Genomic DNA, 21,439 nt, shown 5'->3' with positions numbered 1-21,439 from the left:
CCCTATTATTATGTTATCCTTCTTTTATTCTTTAAAATAAAATAAATAAATAAATAAATAAATAAATAAATAAATAAATAAATTTGCCTGTTTTGGATCTTTCACGTAAGTGGAATTCTGCATTTTGTGGGCTTTGTGACTGAATCCTTTCCACATAATCTTTTGAAGGTTTATCTCTATTGTACCATGGATCTGTACTTCATTTTTTATTGTCAAATGATATATTTCACTACTGGGATACATTGAAGTTTTTATATCTATTCATCAATTGGTAGTTTTTATATCTATTCATCAATTGGTTTGCACTTTTTGGCTACCATGAGTAATGTCGCTAAAAACATTTGTGTATAAGCCCTTGTGTGCACACATTTTCTTTCTTCTCTTGGGTATATGCCTAGGAGTATATTGCTGGGTCACATGATAACACATTTTAACTTGCAGAACTGGCAGGTTGTTTTCCAAATATCTATACTTTGTTTATTTATTTGTTTGTTTGACAGTAGGGATGTGTCCACACCTTTTAATGTTGCTGTAAAGTGTATGAGGCTCCAAACTCTGTGAGTCTGACTTTTTATTGTCGTAATGAATTGTAGTCAAAGTAGAGTTTGTGAAGCAGTACAGTATTTCACTGTGCTTTTTCGTTTTGTCTGATGACCAGTGATGTTGAGTATCTTTTCATGTGTTTATTGGCCACTTAGTATTGCCTGTGCAAAACTACCTATTCAGATATTCTGTTGACCATATTTGAATTAAGCTATTTGTCTAATTATTGCATTTGTCTAATGCAAACCTCTTTTGTATTCCAGATGCAAGTACCATATCAAATACACAGTTTGCCAAAATTTTTCTTTGTTCAGTTCTCTGTCTTTTGACTTTGCTAATGGTATCCTTTGAATAAATAAGTTTTGATGCTTTCCATTTTATCTATTTTTTTCTTATGGTCTTTGTCCTTTGGTGTCACATCTAAGAAAACTTTGCTTAACCTAAGATCATCATGTTTTATCCTTATATTTCCTTCTAAGAGTTTTGTAATTTTAGCTTTTACACATTGATCTTTAATCCATTTTGAGTTTGTTTCTATGTGTGATGCAAGATACAGATCAAACTTTCTTTTGTATGAATACAGTATATCCTGGTGATCCAGCACTGTTTATTGAAAAGACTATTCTTTCTCCCATTGAACTGTTTAGGCCCCTTGGATGAAAATCACCAAAATTTAAGCCTTCCTTTTAGAATGTCAGTTCTGTTTTATTGGTCTGTCAGCACTGCTTTTGACATTCTGCTATTACAAAGGCTAAAATTACATTAAAATTATAAAATAATGAAGTACAGCTTTTTGGCATGTAGCTTGTAATTGTCTTATTGCATTTTCTCTATTTTTACATATATTTTCTGCTACCTTTATGTTCTGAATGAGTGGCAGAGAGCTAAACCTTAAAGGTTATATTTGAAAATTGTCCATTTAGCCTCATATGTTTGCTCATTTTATTAAATGTCATTGGGAAATAAAATGCACCACATAGAATTTCAGAACTATTATATCTTTTGAGTGAATTTTTTTGGTGAGCAATAATTACTTTGCTTTCTAGTAATTTTTTAATTAAAAAATTGACCAATTACCACCATTTTCTGAACCAAAGTTACCTTGTTATTTTGGTAAGTATTTTGCAGGTATGAGTTTTAACATTTTTTAATTGCAGCCTTTCTGTTTAAGCATTAAATGTGATACATTTAAATACCTATTTGTGGATTTTCAAATTAACTTTTTCCTTTGTTTTGTTTTTTATTTTCAAGAGAAGTGATCCCCATCTGGTTTGGGCTGACCTTTAACTCACTCTGTAGCCCAGCCTGTTCTCAGACTCATTGTGATCCTCCTGCTTCAGCCTCCTGAGTGCTGGGATTACGGGTTTGTACCACTAAACTCGGCTTTCACATTCATCTTTAACCTCCTTTTGCATCTAAAAATAGTTAATCATTTAAACAAACAGTCATTACTAATAAATATGAATCATTTTTACCTCCCCCAGTTTTTTTGAGGCGGGTGCCAGGGATTAAACAAGGGGCTCATGCATAGTAGGCAAGTACTCTACCACTGGATTACATTTTGATCTCTTTATTTACTTATTTTTAAATTTTGAGACATTCTTACAAAATTGCCCAGGCTGGCTTAGAACTTGCGATCCTCCTGGTTCAGTATCCTAAGTAGCTGGGATTACAGGTATACACTACTGTGCCCAGCCCAAATGTTTTTTCCCCACATTTTTTTCCTAATTTTGGTCTTTTTTTGCATTTACTTATTCTAAGTGTATTTTTTGCCACTATTTCTTTGGGAAATATTCATTCTTTTTTTTTTTTTTTTTCTTTTGGTTTTTCTCCGGTACCGGAACCGAACTCATGACCTTGCGCTTGCCAAGCAGGTGCTTTGCCGCTCAGCGAAATCCCCAGCCCCGGGAAATATCCATTCTTGTTTGATTCTTAGAGTGGTATAGAAATATAAGCAGAATTTGAGTTAAGAAAATCCAAATTTAATTGATGTATCTACCATTTTCCATATAACTGGGGTTTGTAGCATGCTTTAATTTCCTATTGTAACATTTGCTATTATGTAGTTCTTTAATTCATTTTTCTCTTATTTTTAACCTATTGAATTAAACATTATTTTAATATTTCATGCAGTTGATAGTAAGGTGTATAGAGGACATATGGTAAGAATTGTTGGTATATTTTGTGTATGAGTCCTTTATCAGGTATATGTATTACGATCACCTTCTCTTCTTCTGTCATTTGTCTTTTCCCGCTCTTAATGGTGTCTTTGATGGTGTCCATTCTCTATTTTAATGGAGTCTAAATTATCACTTTTTCTTTAATAAGCTTTCTCTTTTATATAAGCTTTTTTCTTTGCATTATCTGTAAGAAAATTTTTCTACTCCAATGTTTATTTTCATATGTAGTTTTAAACATTTAAAATTCAAACTTTTACATTTCAGTCTTTGATGTATTTCACGTTAATTCATTGTATTTTATTCATTTACATATTTTAAAATTAAATTAAATTAATAACAAGTTTTTAAAAAATCAAAACCATACATAATATTGTAGCAAGACAATCATGGTGACATTTTGTGACATACTTAAATTTCCATTTTGACATAGTATAGCTCTTTTAATCAGTCATCTCTATCTAATGCATAAGAAGCTTTTACCTAATTCGTTGAACTTTAATGGGATGTCACTGAAGAAATCTGTGACGTTGTCTGGATTGCTTAATGTCCAGGCATCTCTAAGTATAGTGGCACATATATAGCACACACATCGCATAAGTTTTTGTTGTTATTACTGACTGGTGAGCTCATATTGGCTTGATATGAACCTCCTTTCACAATTAATTGGAGCACAAAGGAAAGGCAAGATGTCTGAATCTGAAAGAAAAGGTCTATCACCATAAACAATCCCAGTTTTACATTTTAGAAGACGGTACACCTGGAAGGCATGAATACATTTAATACACAATGAGATTAATAATGAATAGTCACCCATGTGAAAAACCTGTTTCTTAATTTAGTTCGTTATGTAGTTCCTCCTTTGCTTATATTTAGAAAATCTATTCCTAAACGAGAATAGTAAAAATGCTTAACTGGTATTTGCTCAGATGCTTTTTAAATCAAATTTACCCAGTGTATCTCTAATGTGGCCAATGAAAACCGTAAGGTAAGGTCTTCTCTCCATAGAAAGTACCAAAATAGCCCGCTCTTGAGCATCTGCGCATGTGCACTCCAGACTCGCTGGGCTCCTGCTTGAAGGCTGGAGAATGGGGCGGGGTCAGGAGACGGGGCCGGGGCGTGGGCGGGGCGGGGCAGTTTTCCCAGAACGGGGCGCTCTATTTTTCAGGTTTCCTGGACTCCATTTCCCACGGGAGACTGCGGCCTGGACCGGCTGGCGTGGACTACATTTCCCACAAGCTCCCTCCGCGACGTCCACCTCCGGCTGTTTTCACTACCTCGGTCTCCCTGAGGGAGAAGGGGCCAGTGGGTCGCTGCAAAAGAGACTCCGCGGGGCGCAGTGTGGCGGTGAGAGCGGATCGCAGTGCCGCGCGCCGCGGCGGGAGCCGGCGGGGAGGGTGGTGGCATCTGTCGGGGACAGCGAGGTGGACGAGGCCGCGCTTCCCGGCGGTGGATGCGTGGTGAGACCGAGCGGTCCGTGGCTGTCGCTGTCGCTGCGTGACGGTGACACTGGGTGAGTGTCCTTTTGCGTGCGTTTGTGTTACCCGGGAGCTCCAGGTCCTCCGCTCTGCCTGTGTTCTCTTAGTCACTGTGACTGACTGCTGCAGAGAAGTGGCCCCGGATGGGCAGGCAGATATTACGCCCTACGTGAAAGTTTCCAGTGAGAAGAAACAGGTACCAGGGTAGGTTTGGAGTAGAAATTGCTCTTAAAACAGACATGGATTCTTTTAAAGAAAAACATTTTAATGATACTTGTTGAAGCATGTTAAGGAGGACTTTACCCTGGGTCGTTGTGGTAGATGAAGATCCCACTGCGGTGAGATTTTGATGTGAAGGAAAAATGGGCTCAACATGGACCAACGCGATTTTATAGCCAAGGAGCAGCATGAAGGAAATCATTGGATGAAAAATAAGAGAAAACTTCAGGAGCCAGAGGGGTTGTGCCTAAACTGACCTAAGAGGATTCTTGCTGGACAGGTGATCAGACTCACCTGTGGGATGGTGGAGAATGTGGAAGCCAGTAAGATAGGAGGATGAGCCTTGTACAGGCTTGAAGAAAGTTCAGGAACATAACCTAAGTTGGGTCAAGCAGAGAATCTTTGTCAGTTCCAAGAATAGAATTTCTTCCCAGCAGGATTACTTCCCCCTGAGCGTTTTCTATAAGTATGTGTTTAAGAAACACAGTGTTCCTGAGCTCTGACCCCAGGACCTATAGTGAGACTGATTTACAGATTCCATCCAACATAGTTCCTTCTGGGTGCACATAAGAAGTTCTGGCTAATATACACTTGGAGGGGGAAACTAAGCTTTTAGTAATTTGAGGGGATCCTGGGTCACTCCCTTTTAAATTCTACACATCGTAGTATTTACAAATACGTAAAAATCAAGATCAAAACAAAAAGTAAAATACTGATTATCAAATTCTAAGTATGGAGAAGTTTCTAAGTAAGGCTTTTACTACTTTAGGTTTATTCAGTTGTTTCATGTACTGACCAAAAAGAGTTAAATTATTTAAATAATCCAAACAAAAATATAAGCATTTCAAATATATGGCTATATAATTTCCATACATTTTTTTCTTTTTCTTTCTTTTTTTTTTTTTTGTACCGGGAATCAAACTCAGGATCTTAACGCTTGCCAGGCAGGCACTGTGCCTCTGATCTATATCCCAGGCACCTCCATACATTTTTTAACTCCTGTCTTATTTTTTGTGTCTTACTGTCTATATTGGCTAATATAATCCTATTTTACAATAAGAAATGTATTGGTCAGTCTGACTTCTCTGTTGACTTAGTATCAAAATGTTTTCTGTTTCTTTAAATATTTTTCTCAACTTCACATTTAATGACTACTTTCTGTTCTAGTACAGTGATAGTTTGTATCTTGGTTACTTCTCTCTCATTGCTGAGACAAAATACTGACACCCAGAATTAAGAAAAGAAAGGTTTATTTAGCTCACAGTTTGCTTAGGTTTCAGTCCATACTTGGCTGGCTTCAAGGCAGAGTGGCACGTGGCAGAGGGCAACAATTCATGGAGGTGGAAAACAGCAAAAGCAGCAAGAGCAAAAAGGGAGGAGCGGCAGAGAGCAAACCTCTTTCCCTCCCTTATATTGTATGCAAACTACCCGCCCCAGGGTGGGTGTAGCACTCATACCCATAATCCAAGCATTGAACCATGGATCAATCAAAACCTCTAGAAGCCCACCCCATGACTGCATGAGGCTTTCGGGGGACATCTAGACTCAAACCATGACAGTCTGTCATACTTACAACAAGTAAACTTTACTGGACTTAGAATGCTGAACATCTCTTGTCCATCTTCAATGTCTTGACCACTTCATTCAATCTCAAGAGAGGTTTTTATGTGAATAATGCAGCCTCTTTCAGCCTTGATGGGAATGGAAAGAGGTTGATATACTGTACTAGAGCAAGACCCAATCTTATGCCAGGTCTTAGGTCTTCATCCACCTCAGCAAAATGATGCATTGGCTGAAATGTTCCCTGATGAATGTCCGGATTTACTTTGGGTGCAAATATGGCTATGCTCTATGGATTTGTACAGCTGAGATCACTAGGAATTTGACAAAGAAATGGGTTGATCCGGAATCCTAATCTTTCCAAATTGTGTGCGATGCGAGGTAGTTTAGAACCTGGAATGCATAAATAATAGTAATATCAGCTCAAGTCCTGGAGGGAACACTTAAAACACAGCTAGTCTCAAGGTCTTTCTTTTCTCTCAGGTCTGACTCTCTGGAACTGCTCCTTTCTGGGAGGGATGCTGAGAACTGATTTGCTCTTGAAGGTCTAAAATCATGGCCTGTGTAAGTCAATGTTTCTTTCCTTATTGGTGTGTGTGTTATTGATAGGTCATATAATGTAAGAGTCTTCATATTTTTCCCCAAAGTTACCTATAATGGGAGGATCCTCAAGTAACCTATTCCACAGTTTTTGTTCCTCCTGTAAAATGTGTCCCACATCATCCAGCATTTTCTCTCCATGACTCACCGTAAATTAACTAGTGTTCATGAATTATTATTACTTTCTGGTTCTGGAGATTCAACCCATGGCTGTGCATTCTAGGCAAACACTCCCACTGAGCTACAACCCCTAGCCTTCATACTGTTGTCAAAATTATTCAGTGTTGTGTAAATTTTCTATTATGAGCAGTGATAAAGAATAAAGGAATTGTTTCTTGAATGATACACATATTCCACGTCAATATTGCTGTTTTGTGAGACAGAGGCAATTATTCTTTTTGACTGTCCATGAAAAGTCTTTGAAATTTTCCAGAGATTTGATTTTTGGCTAGATTTTAAGGATCTAAACCTTCATGCATGATCAAGTTTTGTATGAACTTGTATGTGATTGGAAAAATGCAGAGGTTAGGAATTTGCATGGAAAATCCTGAGAAGTAAATACTATAAAATATGGACTGAGAGTGTAGCTCAGTGGCACAGTACCTACTTTATATATGCAAGGCCCTGGTTGCTTTTTCTTTTTCTGTTTCTTTTTTTGGTGCTAGGAATTGAACTCAGGATCTTACTCTTCCAAGGCAGGAAATGTACTGCTGAGCTGTATCACTGGCCCCAAGGCCCTGGTTTCAATCTTCAGCACAAAAAACACCAAAAAAAAAAAAAAAACAACTCATAAAATAATGATGTTAAATGTCAAAATTCCACTTTGTTTTGTCAAAACAAATACAAAGTCTTATGGTAAGATTCCTCATTTTATGGAAACCAGCACATTTGGAAAAAAAAAACCTTATAATTAAAAGTTTCAGTTCTATTCCAAATAAAACTTCCTCAGTAACTAATCCTCACTGAGAATCTACGAAGCAGGTATAAGGCATTATGTGTATGGTGATGATTGAATTTAATAGGAGAACACTATTATTTTGTCATAAAGGGCAGATATCTAAGAGGTATTCTAGAAGATACAGTGAGCTGATCTGTATCAGCAGGCTTTTAAAAATATATGTATACATTCCCTTCCTTCATCTGATAGATTTCTAGTTTCTGTGTCAGTCATGTTCTTTTGCTGCGCTGCAGTCCTTCATCACTTCCATTTCCATTTTCCATATTTTTTCCTTAATTTCTCCAGTAATACATGGGTTTGCTGTTTCAGGGATTAATTGTATTCAAGGATGTGGCCGTAGACTTCACTCAGGAAGAGTGGGGATATCTTGACCCATTCCAGAAGACTTTGTACCGGGATGTGATGATGGAGAACTATGGTAACTTGGTCTCACTAGGTATGTTTATCAACCTCAAATAATTTACATGTCCTTCGCTGTAGGACGTGTGCCTTTTCCATTACAATTCACAGGGCTGCTGTATAAGAAACTAATTAAATTTCTGTTTCTCTTGAAGTGGTTTGAGCTTTGTTGGCTTGGAAAAGGGAACTCCATTAAATACCTTCTTGTTCTCTTGAAATGATTTTTACACCTCCGTTGTTACTTCATGTATTTGCCTTTTTTTCTCAATAACCAATGGTCTAGTTTAGAATTTTCTGGCAATTATTTTAGAACCATTGTAAAAGGATCCACTTTGGCTGTTCATTTGTGATCAGAATTTCTATAGTATTCTATTTTCTGATCTGATTGTAGGGATATCAGCTTGACACAGGGTCTTAAATTGCAATATTATCCAAAGAGAGAACCTCTTTATATAGTGTTGGATTGAGAAAATGGAATTCATTTAAAAAGGTAAGAAAGTAGTCCATTTCCTAAGACAGTTCATTTTATTGATGGTCAAAATTTGTAATCTATGACTGTCACATGTAAAATGGAATGCATATGCTATAGATCTCTCATCTTGTATGCTTTTAGTGAAACAACTACAATAATAGTAATGGCTTACATTGGGATTACTATGTATCAGACATTTTTCTAACCACTTTACATCCATTTTAAGTGACTTAAAGTCTTTTGAACAGCCCTGTATTTTCCTAATTTTACAAGTGAGAATGCTGAGAAACCATGGGTTTAAGTGATGTACCCAAGGTCATACCCACCTAGAAGGTAGCAAAAACAGGAATTGATCCCAGGCTCCAGAGTATGTGATTTCAGCCACATTATGCTTGTTCCTTTAGAGTTAGAGGATGTATGATTTGACTTTGTTATTATTTATTTTTTTATTGGGGTTTTTTTTGAGACAGGGTCTCTCTGTGTAGTTCAGGGTGGACTCAAACTCACAGTGATCCTCCTGCCTCAGCCCCCAACGTTCTGGGATTAGAGACGTGAACCACCATGCCGAGGGGATACATGACTTTAAGGGAAAAAAAACCATATTTTTATCTAACTGATCTTTTATTTCTCTCACTCATCTTCATACTCAGTCTCATTATGACTTGTCACTTATTATAATTATAAATTGAATTTTGACTTTTAAAGTCTATTTCTACATCCTATGATCCTTGCTTTTCTTTGTATCCAGGATATTCCATTTCTAAGCCAGATATAATTACCTTACTGGAGCAAGGACAGGAACCTTGGATGGTTTCGAGGGAAGAAATAAGAGGAGAGTGTACAGGTATGGAAACTGAAACCATTTGTGTAAGTAACAGCCCAAGCAGAAGTGACCAACTCATTTGTATAAACACATCCTTGAAATGTTGATTGGAAAGCTCCTTTCTCATTGGAGAAAAGCCATCTAATGTGAAAAGATAAAGAGAATCATATCATGAGACAGTGGTTAACTGTGTTACTTCAATATCTACTTGTTTTGTCATTCTCATATTTTTCTTCCAGTTGGTTTAGTGACAAGCAGTCTTCCATGGAAGACAGACTTTTCCATGGTGCAGCCACCTTACCTGGATTTTAGTTCTACATGCTTTTTTGTAGATCCATATATTGAGCTCTATTCTTTAAAAATACGTTCATTTATATATATGACAAAATTACTCTTGAGTCTGGTACTATGCTTGGCACAATCAGTCTGGAAATATTGAATAGGACAGATAATGTTCCAGTAACTATGGAGATTATTAGAAGGATATCTTTTATGTAGATTAAGAAAGACATCAAATACATAAAAACAGATCAATACTAGGTAGTGAATGAAGTGAATTATTATGAAGGATAGGAAATAAGAACATAATACAGAGTGTTAAGACCTTCTCGCCCCTCATTTTTAAGATCTCTTTTCTGAGGAGATAACATTCATACAGAGATCTGAAGTAAGAGATCGGGGTATTTGAGTGTATGAGGGAGAACATTCCGAGAATCAGCAGCACTACAGAGGCCCTGAAGGTCAAATGAGATTTGTGTGTGTTTTTTTTTGTTTTTTTTTTTTTTTTAAAGAATAAAAGAAGGATAACATAATAATAGGGGGGACTTAGCAAATTACACACAAAATGGTAGGAAATTATCAATGGTTATCATTTTACATATTATTGTCTACAAAATAGTTTCTCAGGAAAACAAATAGACAAATAATAGTGAGTTACAGACAAAAGAGGTAGGAGATTATCAAGAGTTGTTGTACTATACTTTGGTATCTTCAAAGTGGCTTCTAAAGAAAATAAATAGAGCTATACATGAGTGACCTACTGAAAAATCATTAACTCTTCTCAATGGTGGTTGTAGGAAACACATAATAATAAACATACATCCATTTATGAAATAGGATAGGAACATTACAAACTTTACACAGTTATGGATAGATTAGTAGGAAAATATCAATGGCTGCTGTAATACGTGGTGGTATCTTCAGAGTGGTTTCTCAGGAAGACAGAGATATGCAAGAGGGACCTATTAAGGAGTTACAGCCTAAGGGTTGTCAAAAATAGCATATTACCTCCTCACCAGTGACTCCTTTCACTGAGGTATGATGGCTGGAAGGAAGGCCAGGATTGAAAAGAAGGACCGAGAGACTTGCACCTGTGTCTAGCAACAGGCTGTTTTCTTGTTCCTCCATAGTCATGATTACCCAGGAGATTTGTGTGTTTGATAATAACTGTTAGATCAGAGCAGAGTTAGTGAGAATATCTGATGGGATATGAAACATACTAGGAGGGATCAGGTTTAGTATGATGTGCATTAATGTAAAGGAATAGGATTGTTTCTGAAATCTAATCCATTATCTGATAATGTAGTTTATTATTATTATTATTATTATTATTATTATTATTTTACCCCTTGAGATAGAGTTACACTGTGTTGTCCATGCTGGTCTTGAATTCCTGAACTCAGGCAAATAGCTGTTGCTATAGATGGGTGTCACCATGCCCAGCACTGATGTAGGACTTTTTGTTCTATTGGTATTGGGAATTGAACCCACAGCCTTATGCATGCTAGGCATGTGCTGTACACTGAACTACACTCCCAGCCCCAATGTTTAATCTTTTTAGGATTAACCTTTAAAAAAGATACAAATTTTTTGGGCTGGGGGTGTGACTCAATGGTACGGCTCTTGCCTTATATGCACAAGGCCAGGAGTTTGGTCCCCAGCACATTAAAAATATATATATATATATATATATGTGTGTGTGTGTGTGTGTGTGTATATATACTTTTTTTAATGTTGAAACATTGCAGAAATCTTGATTAAGGAAATAGGAATTAAGTTATTCACTTTTATATACTTTCCTGTTTGTTTTAACAGTGTTACAGTTTTTCTCTTTGAAGCATTTGTTTGATGTGTGTTTAATTTGTCTCATTCACTTTCATCACTTTCCTATATGAGATTTGACCTGGAGTTTTCTGTAGTCATTTTTACCAGATTAGACTTTCTCAAATTTGAGATCCTTCTAATTCAGCCTTTTTCAGTACTGGGATTACAGGCATGTGCTGCCATGCCTGGCTGATTAAAATGTATGTTGACTGTTTAAATTTTAAAATTTTTTATTACAGTAAGACATTGCTATTAATCACCCTCACGATAGTCCCCTCACTCCAAACACTTACTTCATTATCCTTTCCACTCTCTGAAGCAGTTCTGGAAGTCTTCTTTCAGGAGTGTTTTTGTTGTTGTTGTTTGTTTTTTTTTTGTTTGTTTGGTTTTTTTTGTTTGTGTGTTTGTTTGGTTTTTTGGTTTTTCTCTGGTACCGGGAACCGAACTCACGACCTTGCGCTTGCCAGGCAGGCGCTTTTGCCGCTGAGCTAAATCCCCAGCCCCTGTTGTTTGTTTTTTTGAAACAGAGTCTTGCTATGTAGTTCAGGCTGGCCTTAAACTTGTGCTGATCCTCCTGTGTTAGCCTCCTGAGTGCTGGGATTACAGGCATGTGCCACCACACCCAGGTGTGAGTGTCTTTAGCTGTACTGTCGTGGCTGCCTCAATGTTCTGATTAAGTTTTCCAGGCTGGTCTCAAATTTACTATCCTCAGCCTCCCAGGTAGCTGGGATTATAGAAGTGAGCTATCACACCTGGCCAGGATTAATATATGTTACATATTTGGCCCTTAAAGCAGTCTGTCTCTATCTCCTCTTCATTGCTTTTTGTGCAACAGTTGTCATATTCTTTTCCTAGTGATGTAAATCCTACTAGTATATTATTGTTTCTTTTGCTATTCAGTTCTAAGTCATTAGAAACCTTTGTCTGTATTATAGCTGGCCTTTCTAGATGCTGTTGTAGTGGACTTTTCTTATGTCAACCCCGCTGAGCTGGAGCATTTTTCTGTATTTCCCTTTCTATGTAGTTCCTTAGCCAGCCAGTGAAATTTTGAGTGAGATTGACAAGGTAAACATGAAGCAGAAACTGTATTATGCTAGGAACGTCAATACAGGCCAATACATTGTATTGCAGCTCATTCATATTGTCACTCGGCCCCAGGCCATGCTTGTGAGCATGGTCAGCAGCTGAACCCAGTTTCCCTATTCCTGCTAGATCTTCCTCCTTCAGCCTCTGTAAGTTTTTGAATAGCTACTTCTATTTGAGGAAAAAGAAAAGATCCCAGCTTTTCCTGCAGACCCTCCCTATCATCAGCAGGGAGGCTTGAGGACACTTCAGTGTACTCTCAACAGTTCTTAACAGTACAGGTTCCAGTCTAACTTCCTGGATTCCACTCATTTTCCAAGACTGTTTGTCCTTTATTTCTCTTACTTCACAGTCAGTGTTGCTGAACTTCTACCCCTCCTAACTTGAAGTTCCAGCCCCTGACTGAGAAGCAGTAACCTTAAATAGACTCCTACCGTAGTTCTCTTATTAACTAGCTTCCTGAGTAAATCCCTTATTATGTTTATCTGAGGTTTTTAAAAATTTTGTTTTATTTTGTTTTTTGAGACAGAGTCTCACTATGAGATTCAGGCTAGCCTTGAACCCATTGTGTAACCCAGACTGGCCTTGAACTTGAGGCAGTTCTCCTGCCTTAGCCTCCTGAGTGCTGGGATTATAGGTATGTCCCACCATGCCTGATTTAATTGCCTTTTGCAGAAATTATTAAATCGTAAAAGTTTTGCCAAATGAGATTCTTGGTTGAAAGTGTTTTTTTTTTTTTTTCTTTCAGCCCTTTGACTATGTCAGCCTATTACCTTGTGACCTCCAAACTTTATAATGAGAAACCTATTGGTAGTCATAGGGGGAAGTCTTTGTATGTGAGCAGTTGCTTTTCCTTAACTGCTTGCAAGATTTTGTTTTCAGTGTTGGGACTAAACCCAGGGTTTTGCACATAATAGGCAAGTACTCTACCATTCTACCCCAACCCCTCAGGAGCTATAGTATGTTCAGGTATGAATCTCTGAGTTTATTCTACTTGGAATTCATTAAATTTCTTGGGTGTTTACATTCATATCTCTTTCATCAAATTTTTAAAGACTTTGAGTTTTATTTCTTCTAATAATTACTTTGCACATTTTTTTTTTCCTTCTGGAATTTCTGCTGTGGTTGGTCTGCTTGGTGGAGATCCACAGGTCCTTTAGGCTCTGCTTTTTAATTTTTGTTCTTTATATGTATTTATTTATTTATTTATTTATTTATTTATTTTTGGTACCAGGAATTGAACTCGGGACGTTGCACTTGCCAGGGTAGGCACTGTGCTGCTGAACTATATCACTGGCCCTATGTAATGATTTTAGTTGTACTTTTTTCAAGTCCATTGATTCTTCCTTCTTCCTGTTTAAATTTGTCTTTGAATCCTGCTAATAAACATTTCAGTTACTGTATTTCTTAAGTTCCTTCTGGAATTTCTTTTTTGTCATTTAAGTTTTCTCTCTCCTTAATCATAATTCCGGCTTCTTCATACATCACGTTCTTGACTTTTTACACATCTTCCTTTAGTTCTTTGAGCATTTTCAAGACAGTGTGGGTTGGAGATGTAGCGTAATGATAGAGTACATGCTTAACATACAACAGGGTCTTAAGTTCACAATAATAAAGATCCTGAGTACTACAAAAAAAAAAAGAAAAAAAATGTGGTTTTACAAACTTGTTTCTAGTGCGACCACTACCCGGTGTTCATCAGGGATCATTTCTATTATTTATTTTCACTTTATGTAGCCTAAACTTTTCCTGTTTCCTTATACCTTCTGATTTTTGTTGTTGAAAACTGAATATATAGGTCTATTATTGTGTAACTCTGGTAATTATATTCTCCCCTTAAGGTATGCTGATTTTGTTATTGTTGTTGTTTGTTGTAGGCTGTCTATGCCAAGGATTACTGTGAGTTGTGAGTTTAGGGTCTTCTCAGGTCTTATGGAAAGCTGCACACAAATGGAAAACAAGCTGTTCCAGGAACATAGACGTAGTGGGGAGGTAGGATGGATAGCTGCTTTAAGGTAAAGAAAATTTGATGAAAATGAACTGTGACTTATCTTCCATGTTTTTCTTGAGAAGTTATAGCCTTTAATTATAACTCAGAGTTTAAAATGGTTGCATCATAAAACTTATGCAGTTGTTATCTACCTGGGAAGATAGTTTCCTGGCACTATCTACTCTACCGTCTCCCTTAAAATTCTGTCCTTATAACTGTGTTCTGGAGTACTTTATACTCTCTAATGGTGAGATCTTCCATTTTCTCTCACTTATGCCATAGTACATTTACTTTTTCTGGTCAAGGAAACCAGATGTTTTTCTTTTCTTGTTTCTTGTAGATTTGGAGTCAAGTTATGAAATGATCAACTATGGAAGGATGTACATTTATAGAAAAGATTCATCTCTTACTCTACATCAGAGAAATCAGTATGGAGAGAAACCTTATGAATGTAAAGAATGTGGGAAGGCCTTTAGTCGTCCTACACACCTTAGACTACATCAGATGATGCACACCGGTGAGAAACCTTATAAATGTAAGGAATGTGGGAAAGCCTTTAGTCGTCCTTCAGACCTTAGAGTACATCAGAGAATTCACACTGGTGAGAAGCCCTATCGATGTGAAGATTGTGGAAAGGCCTTTAGTCGTGCCTCACACCTGACTCAACATGAAAAAGTTCATACTGGAGAGAAATCCTATGTGTGTCATGAATGTGGGAAGGCCTTTAGTGAAGTTGGAAGATTGAGAATACATCAAAGAATTCATACTGGTGAGAAACCCTATGAGTGTAGGGAATGTGGAAAGGCATTCAGTCAAGCCTCAAACCTAGTACAACATGCTAGAATTCATACTGGTGAAAAACCCTTTGAATGTAAAGAATGTGGGAAGGCCTTTAGTCACCCCTCACATCTCATTCGACATGACAGAACTCATACTGGTGAGAAACCCTATGAATGTGAAGAGTGTGGGAGAGCTTTTAGCAGTAGTCACCAGCGTACTATACACCATAGACTTCATACTGGTGAGAAACCCTATGAATGCAAGGAATGTGGGAAAGCCTTTTGTGTCTATGGACGTCTTACTCAACATCAGAGTATCCACAGTGGTGAGAAGCCCTTCCAGTGTAGCAAATGCAAGAAATCCTTTAGGCTCAGTTCAGGCCTTAAAGTACATGAAAGTGTTCATACTGGTGAGAAACCCTTTGCATGTAACAAATGTGGGAAGTCTTTTAGGCTAAGTTCAACTCTTAAAGTACATCAAAGAATTCATACTGGTGAGAGACTTTATGGCATACATATATAAAAAGATAGTGTACAGTATATCACTGAATTTATACCACTGAGAAATAGTTGGAAGAGAATGTGAGAAGGCTTTTACATGTGCTTCAGTTTTTATAAAGAAATCAAATAATATATACTGGTATGTACTCTTTGGGAGGTTAATAATGTTTAAAATTTTTAGTTATGCCCCAAATGTTCAGATTCGTGGACTTTATAGAAGAGTTTTATTTTATGGTATCCTTTTGTGTTTGGGGTTTACTGGGTGGCCAAGCTGTGTAGTCAAGGTTAGAAAGCAAGTAAGTGCCAGGAAAGAGACTTAATACCTTGAAGTTGTAGAAGACAGCAAATACACCAGGCTTAGGTGGTATAACATTTACTCAAAACAGGAAAGAGAGAACATAAGGTCCTGCTTCTTGCAATGTGTCACTAGCCTTGGCCTTCAGAACCACTGTGAAGCTGACACACATGATATAGCTGTACACATTCCACTGTGCTGTTGTGGCAGGACCTCAGCCTCCCTCTACGATAGGGTATGAAATATAGAATTCTATGAGTGTGCTTCAGGGTTATTGCTGCTTAAGTACCACAAAGAAGTACACATTGAGTCAGAAACAGGAAAAGACATTCCCACACAAGTTCCTAAGCTCAACAGATTTTCAGGACCTTTTTTATCTCTTGTTAAGGAAGTATTCCAGGGCCCAAGCCCAGTCTAAAGTGACTGTGCAGAAGTTGAAAGACTGCATGAATGAGATTGCTTTTCCTAATACTCTTTATGGATTAGTAGATTATTTGTACTGAAGGAAAATTAAGAGAATGTATGAAATCCTTTTTTGTGTGTTTTATGTATAAAAGCCTTCCAGCAAAAATCACTTATTAAACTTGAGTCACTTCACAGAAAACCCCTGCTAATCTAACAGCAGGAGAGTGTTTACCATTTATTTGTTTCTATCTGAATCATCATGAGTGCACTTCCACGTCTTATGTCTCATTGATTTATGGTACTAATCATGCCTTAAACCTGATTCAACTTGGATAAAGAAATAATAATAATCCTGTGTTACAGTGTGATTAGAATTAAATCAATTCATGTATGGGGAAAACAGGAATTTGTTTAGCGTATAGTTTATGTTCAATGCACATTGGCTACAAGTTCTAATTTTATTATTTTTTATTGCTAGAGAGCTCTTACGAGATCAAATGAATTTAGAAAAATTTCCTGCAACTGTCCTTTTTTGAATTTGAATTATTCTTCCATAATAACTCTAGTAGAATGTGAAACACTCAGAGTATCTTTATTCACATTTCTTAAACTGAATCCAATTTTTAAATTTTTGAATGAAATTTAGATTTATAGCTTTAGAATATATGAAAAAATTTAAATTACCCAGTGAATTGACTAGAAATTAGCTAAAGGGGACCCAAAGGTATAGGTCTGTGGTAGAGCACTTGCGTAGCATGTACGAAGCCCTGAGTTTGATCCCCAGAAACCACAAATGCACATACACGCGAAGTAGACAAACTATATCCATTTTGCAATTTAATTTCATTTGTAATTAAAAATTTTTGAACAAAGACAAGTTGAAATAATAACATGGTCAGGTGTCCATGTCCATGGGGTTCATATTTGCACATTTAACCTTAGATGATAGTATTTGAGAAAAACGTGATTGTACTAAACATGTATAGACTGCTATTATTCCCTAAAATGTGTATAACAATTATTTACACATTTGCATTGTATTAGGTATTATATGTAATTTAGTGATGATTTAAAATACAGTCATGCATTGCTTAACAACAGGGATACATTCTGAGACCTGAATTGTTAGGGGGTTTCAGCATTGTGTGAATGTCATATAGTGTATCTACACAAATTTAGATGATACAGCCTACAACACACTAGGTTATATGATAGCACTTACTACTCCTAGGCTACAAACTTGTATATTACTATCCTGAATACTGTAGGCAGTTATAACCTAATGGTAAGTATCTGTGTTTCTAAACATACCTAGACAGAAAAGGCACAGTAAAAATAAGGTATAAATGATTTTGAAGTGGTATACTTGTATAGTGCATTTACCCTGACAGGAGCCTTTCTTTAATAATAAATTAACCTTTATATAGAATTAAATTTTTTCATTTAACTTTTTTGTAATAGGTTTTGTTTTGTTTTGTTTTATTTAGGTTGAGACAATCTTGCTATATACTTCAGGCTGGCCTTGCATTCACTATGTAGCTCAGGCTTGCCTAGAATTTGCAGTGATCCTCATGCTTCAGCCTCCCAAGTGCTAGGCATGTGCCACCAAGCATGGCTATAATAGCAGTTTAAAACACACATGTTGTACAACTGTACAAAATATTTTTATATGTCTTCATATAAGCATTTAATTTTTTTTTTTTTTACTTTTTAAATGCTTTTGTTAAATACTAAGATATAAACATACACCTTAACCTGGTCTACATAAGGTTAGGATCATCAGTAGTTCTGTCTTCTACCTCCACATTTTGACCGGTTGGATCAGGGGTAATAATATGCATGGACTGTCATCTATGATAACCATGCCTTCTTGAATGCCTCATGAAGGACCTGCCTATCTTTTATATCTTTTGCAGTTAACTCTTTATTTTTTTCTTCTCTTCTGGGGTTGAACCCAGGGCCTTGCTTGTGCGAGGCAAACACTATTTAGCCCTTTGTTTTCAGGCAGGGTTTGGCTATGTTCTTCAGGCTGGCCTCAAACTTGCAGTCCCCCAGTTTTGGCTTCCCAAGTAGGTGAGATTGCAGTAATGTACCACCACTTCTGGTTTAAACTTTAAGTAGAAGGAGCATTCTCTAAAATAATGATTAAAGCTGAGTATAGTGGCACATGCCTGTAATTGTAACACTCTGGGAGCATGAAGAAGGATCACAAGTTTGAGCCTAGCATCAACAAGTTAATAATTTAGCGAGACCTTGATTCAAAATTAAAAAATGAAAGGGCTGGGGCTGTTCCTCTGTGTGAAGACCCTGGGTTTAATCCCCAGTATTGCAAAATAAATAATTTTAAAATGATTAAAATTAGTATAGCCAAACACGATGGCATGTGCTTGTAATCCTAGTTTTTTAGGAGGCTGAGGTAGGTGGACGGCAAGTTTGAGGCCAACCCAGGTAACTTAGCTAGAAGCACCCCCCCAGAAAAATGGGCTGTGAATGTACTTCAGTGATAGTGTGCTTCTTGGTTCAATCCCCAATATTAGGAAAAAATAATCATCTGTACTATATGTAGCCAATAAACTTTTGTTATGGACTTACTACATATTAAGCAGTAGTGCACATCAAAATATGCAATAAGTCGTGGTGGTGCATACCTATAATCCCAACACTCTGGGAGGCTGGAGCAGGATCACAAGTCTAAACTGGGACTGTAGCTCAGTGCGAAGGCACTGGGTTTAATCCTCAGTACCAAAAAGAAACCCTTAAAATCCACATATTAAAATACTCATACTGGCTATTATTGTAGAAGTGTATTATGATTTGTCTTTTGTTTTCTATTTCCATATTTTCATATTATTAATTTTTATAAGGAAATTGCCGAGACATAACTATTGCACATTGCTTCTTTTTTCCTTCTATACTGTAAAAACTAAAATTTTATGTGTTATCCTGGTACTCTTTTTTTTTTGGAAATGTCCTGGTAACTTTGAGCCTCCCTTCAGGGTCTTAAATGACTAACCGTAACTTCCTTGCTGTCACCTGATAAGCCTCCATCCAGTAAGAAGCACTTTCAACCAGTTAGTTTCCCTTGTCCTACTTGGCCCTTGACCTAATAGGGGTTCCTCCTGTCAGCCTGTGAAACCAGTGAAGGAAGACATTTGCATCCTCACATGGGAACCGAAGGACACCTTATCCTCTTGTTATTTTAGAACCTGACCTCTTACAACCCCTGCTGCTTTACTCTGTCCCCAAGTGGAACCATTCTGCGGTATGTGGTGGCCTTTACCCTTTGAGATGTGACTATATGTGATTAATATTTTTTGAGACAGAGTCTTGCTATGTAGTTTAGGCTGGTCTTGAACTCACTGTGTGGCCCAGGCTATCCTCAAACTCAGAGCAATTCTCCTACCTCAGCCTCTTGAGTATTAGGGTTACAGGTGTGTGCCACAGTGTCTGGCATATATGATTAATTCTCGTCAGTCTCCTTTCTCCTATATGTATGTATCAGTTTAGATACCTATAGAATCATAAAGCAAGACTGCTTCCATCACCAACAGGGAAGAAAGGAGATGACAAAAACATTTTTCCTACTTTTTTGGGGGGGGGGCGGGCAGTACTGGGGATTGAACCCAGGGCTTTCTCACTGAGCTACATCCCCATTCTCCCATTTTTAAAAAATTCAGAGACATGGTCCCACTAAATTTCCCCACTGATCCTCCTGCCTCAGCCTCCCAGAGTGCTAGGATTATGCTGGGATTACAGGCATGCAATGCTGGGGAAATAGCTCAGGGGCACAAGTGCCTGCCTGGCCAGCGCAAGGTCCTGAGTTCGATCCCTGGTACCAAAACAAAAACCAAAAAATATAGGTATGCAGCACAATGCCCAGCTTTTCTTATTCATTTTTTACTATTACTGAGCTTTCAATATCCATGGTATTATAAAACGCTGAGTTCAAACAGGGGCACTGAATCAAATTAAATTCTCAAAACTAGTTGTTGGGTTTTTTTGTTTATTTTTTGAGACAAGGGCTCCTTATGTCGTTCAGGTTGGCCATTAATTATGTATCCCAGGCTGGCCTGAAACTCACAGCAGTCCTTCTGCTTCAGTCTCACAAATGCTGTGTTTATGGGCTTATATCATCGTCTGGTTTTATGCATTGTCTAAAGTTGAGGTATTCAGAATCTTAGAAATGTGTCTGTGAATGAAAGATCACTTTGCTGAGCCTACAAACTTAAGAGGGGTATTATTTCAGTGTTGTACCATTTATAAGAGATCAGGCTAAAAGATGTAGAATCTCTGTTGAACCTTGATTCAAAAGGCAAAGAACATTCTGAGGTGATTTTTTCAGATTGGACAAAAGGGAGCTTTAGAGTAAGATAAGCAGAGTCAAAATGATTTCTGATGAAATATATATATGAGAAACACCCATATATTGGTGTAAAAATGTAAAATAGAACAATCAGGATGAGAAAATGTGTCAACATCACAAGTTAAAGGGAACATTGCCAATCCAATTAGAGAATTTAACTTATATACACACATGAAAACTGAGCCAGGTGTGGTGATGCACACCTGTAACCCAGCACTCAGGAGACTGAGACAGGAGGATTGTTAAGAGTTTGAGACCATCCTGGGCTACAAAGTGAGCTCAAGGCCAGCCTGAACTGTGCAGCGAGACCCTGTCTCAAAAAGACAAAACAAAACAAACAAAAAAAAAACAAAAAACTGATGTCTGTGCAGGAATATTAATTAGAGCATTGCTTTTTGGAAAATAGGAGATTCCTTAATGTCCAGTAGAAGAAGACATGTTTCTTAAATTAGGCTGCATCCATACTGTAACCTTTTGTAGTTTTGAAAATGATACTTATGTATTGGTTTGGGACTATTTTGTATGAAGAAAACTACATAATTATATGCATATAACATGTATTTGAAATTATATGTGAATATTATTCCATTTGGATTGGCATGAATGCATACTATTATTTTTCCAGCTTAGTTTTTTTTTTTTTTTTTTTGGTTTTTGGTTGTACGTGGGCCCTTCTTTGACACCGTTCACC

The 21,439-nt window shown here is 37.2% G+C and overlaps 1 protein-coding gene across 4 annotated transcripts in view; it reads left to right on the top strand.

Annotated features, from left to right (window-relative positions):
- Znf573 (zinc finger protein 573) overlaps positions 1-21,439 on the top strand; it is a 74,051-nt gene that overhangs the window by 36,219 nt on the left and 16,393 nt on the right. Inside the window, exons 1-5 of one of the 4 annotated variants that reach the window (XM_013522451.1) lie at positions 3,851-4,233; positions 6,461-6,541; positions 7,845-7,971; positions 9,155-9,250; positions 14,746-16,653. In XM_013522451.1, the coding sequence (XP_013377905.1) occupies positions 6,533-6,541; positions 7,845-7,971; positions 9,155-9,250; positions 14,746-15,707 (1,194 nt within the window). In that variant the 5' untranslated portion in view covers positions 3,851-4,233; positions 6,461-6,532 and the 3' untranslated portion in view covers positions 15,708-16,653. Of the gene's footprint in view, positions 1-3,850; positions 4,234-6,460; positions 6,542-7,844; positions 7,972-8,336; positions 8,425-9,154; positions 9,251-13,026; positions 14,431-14,745; positions 16,654-21,439 lie in introns of those variants that run through there. The other 3 variants (XM_013522452.1, XM_013522453.1, XM_013522454.1) reach the window with 3 other exon arrangements.

The sequence above is a fragment of the Chinchilla lanigera genome, unplaced genomic scaffold (assembly GCF_000276665.1).
Source record: "Chinchilla lanigera isolate Chin_1 unplaced genomic scaffold, ChiLan1.0 scaffold00067, whole genome shotgun sequence".
NCBI lineage: Eukaryota > Metazoa > Chordata > Mammalia > Rodentia > Chinchillidae > Chinchilla > Chinchilla lanigera.
Note: the sequence above shows the minus strand (reverse complement) of the source record. Positions and strands in the feature narration are given on the sequence as shown.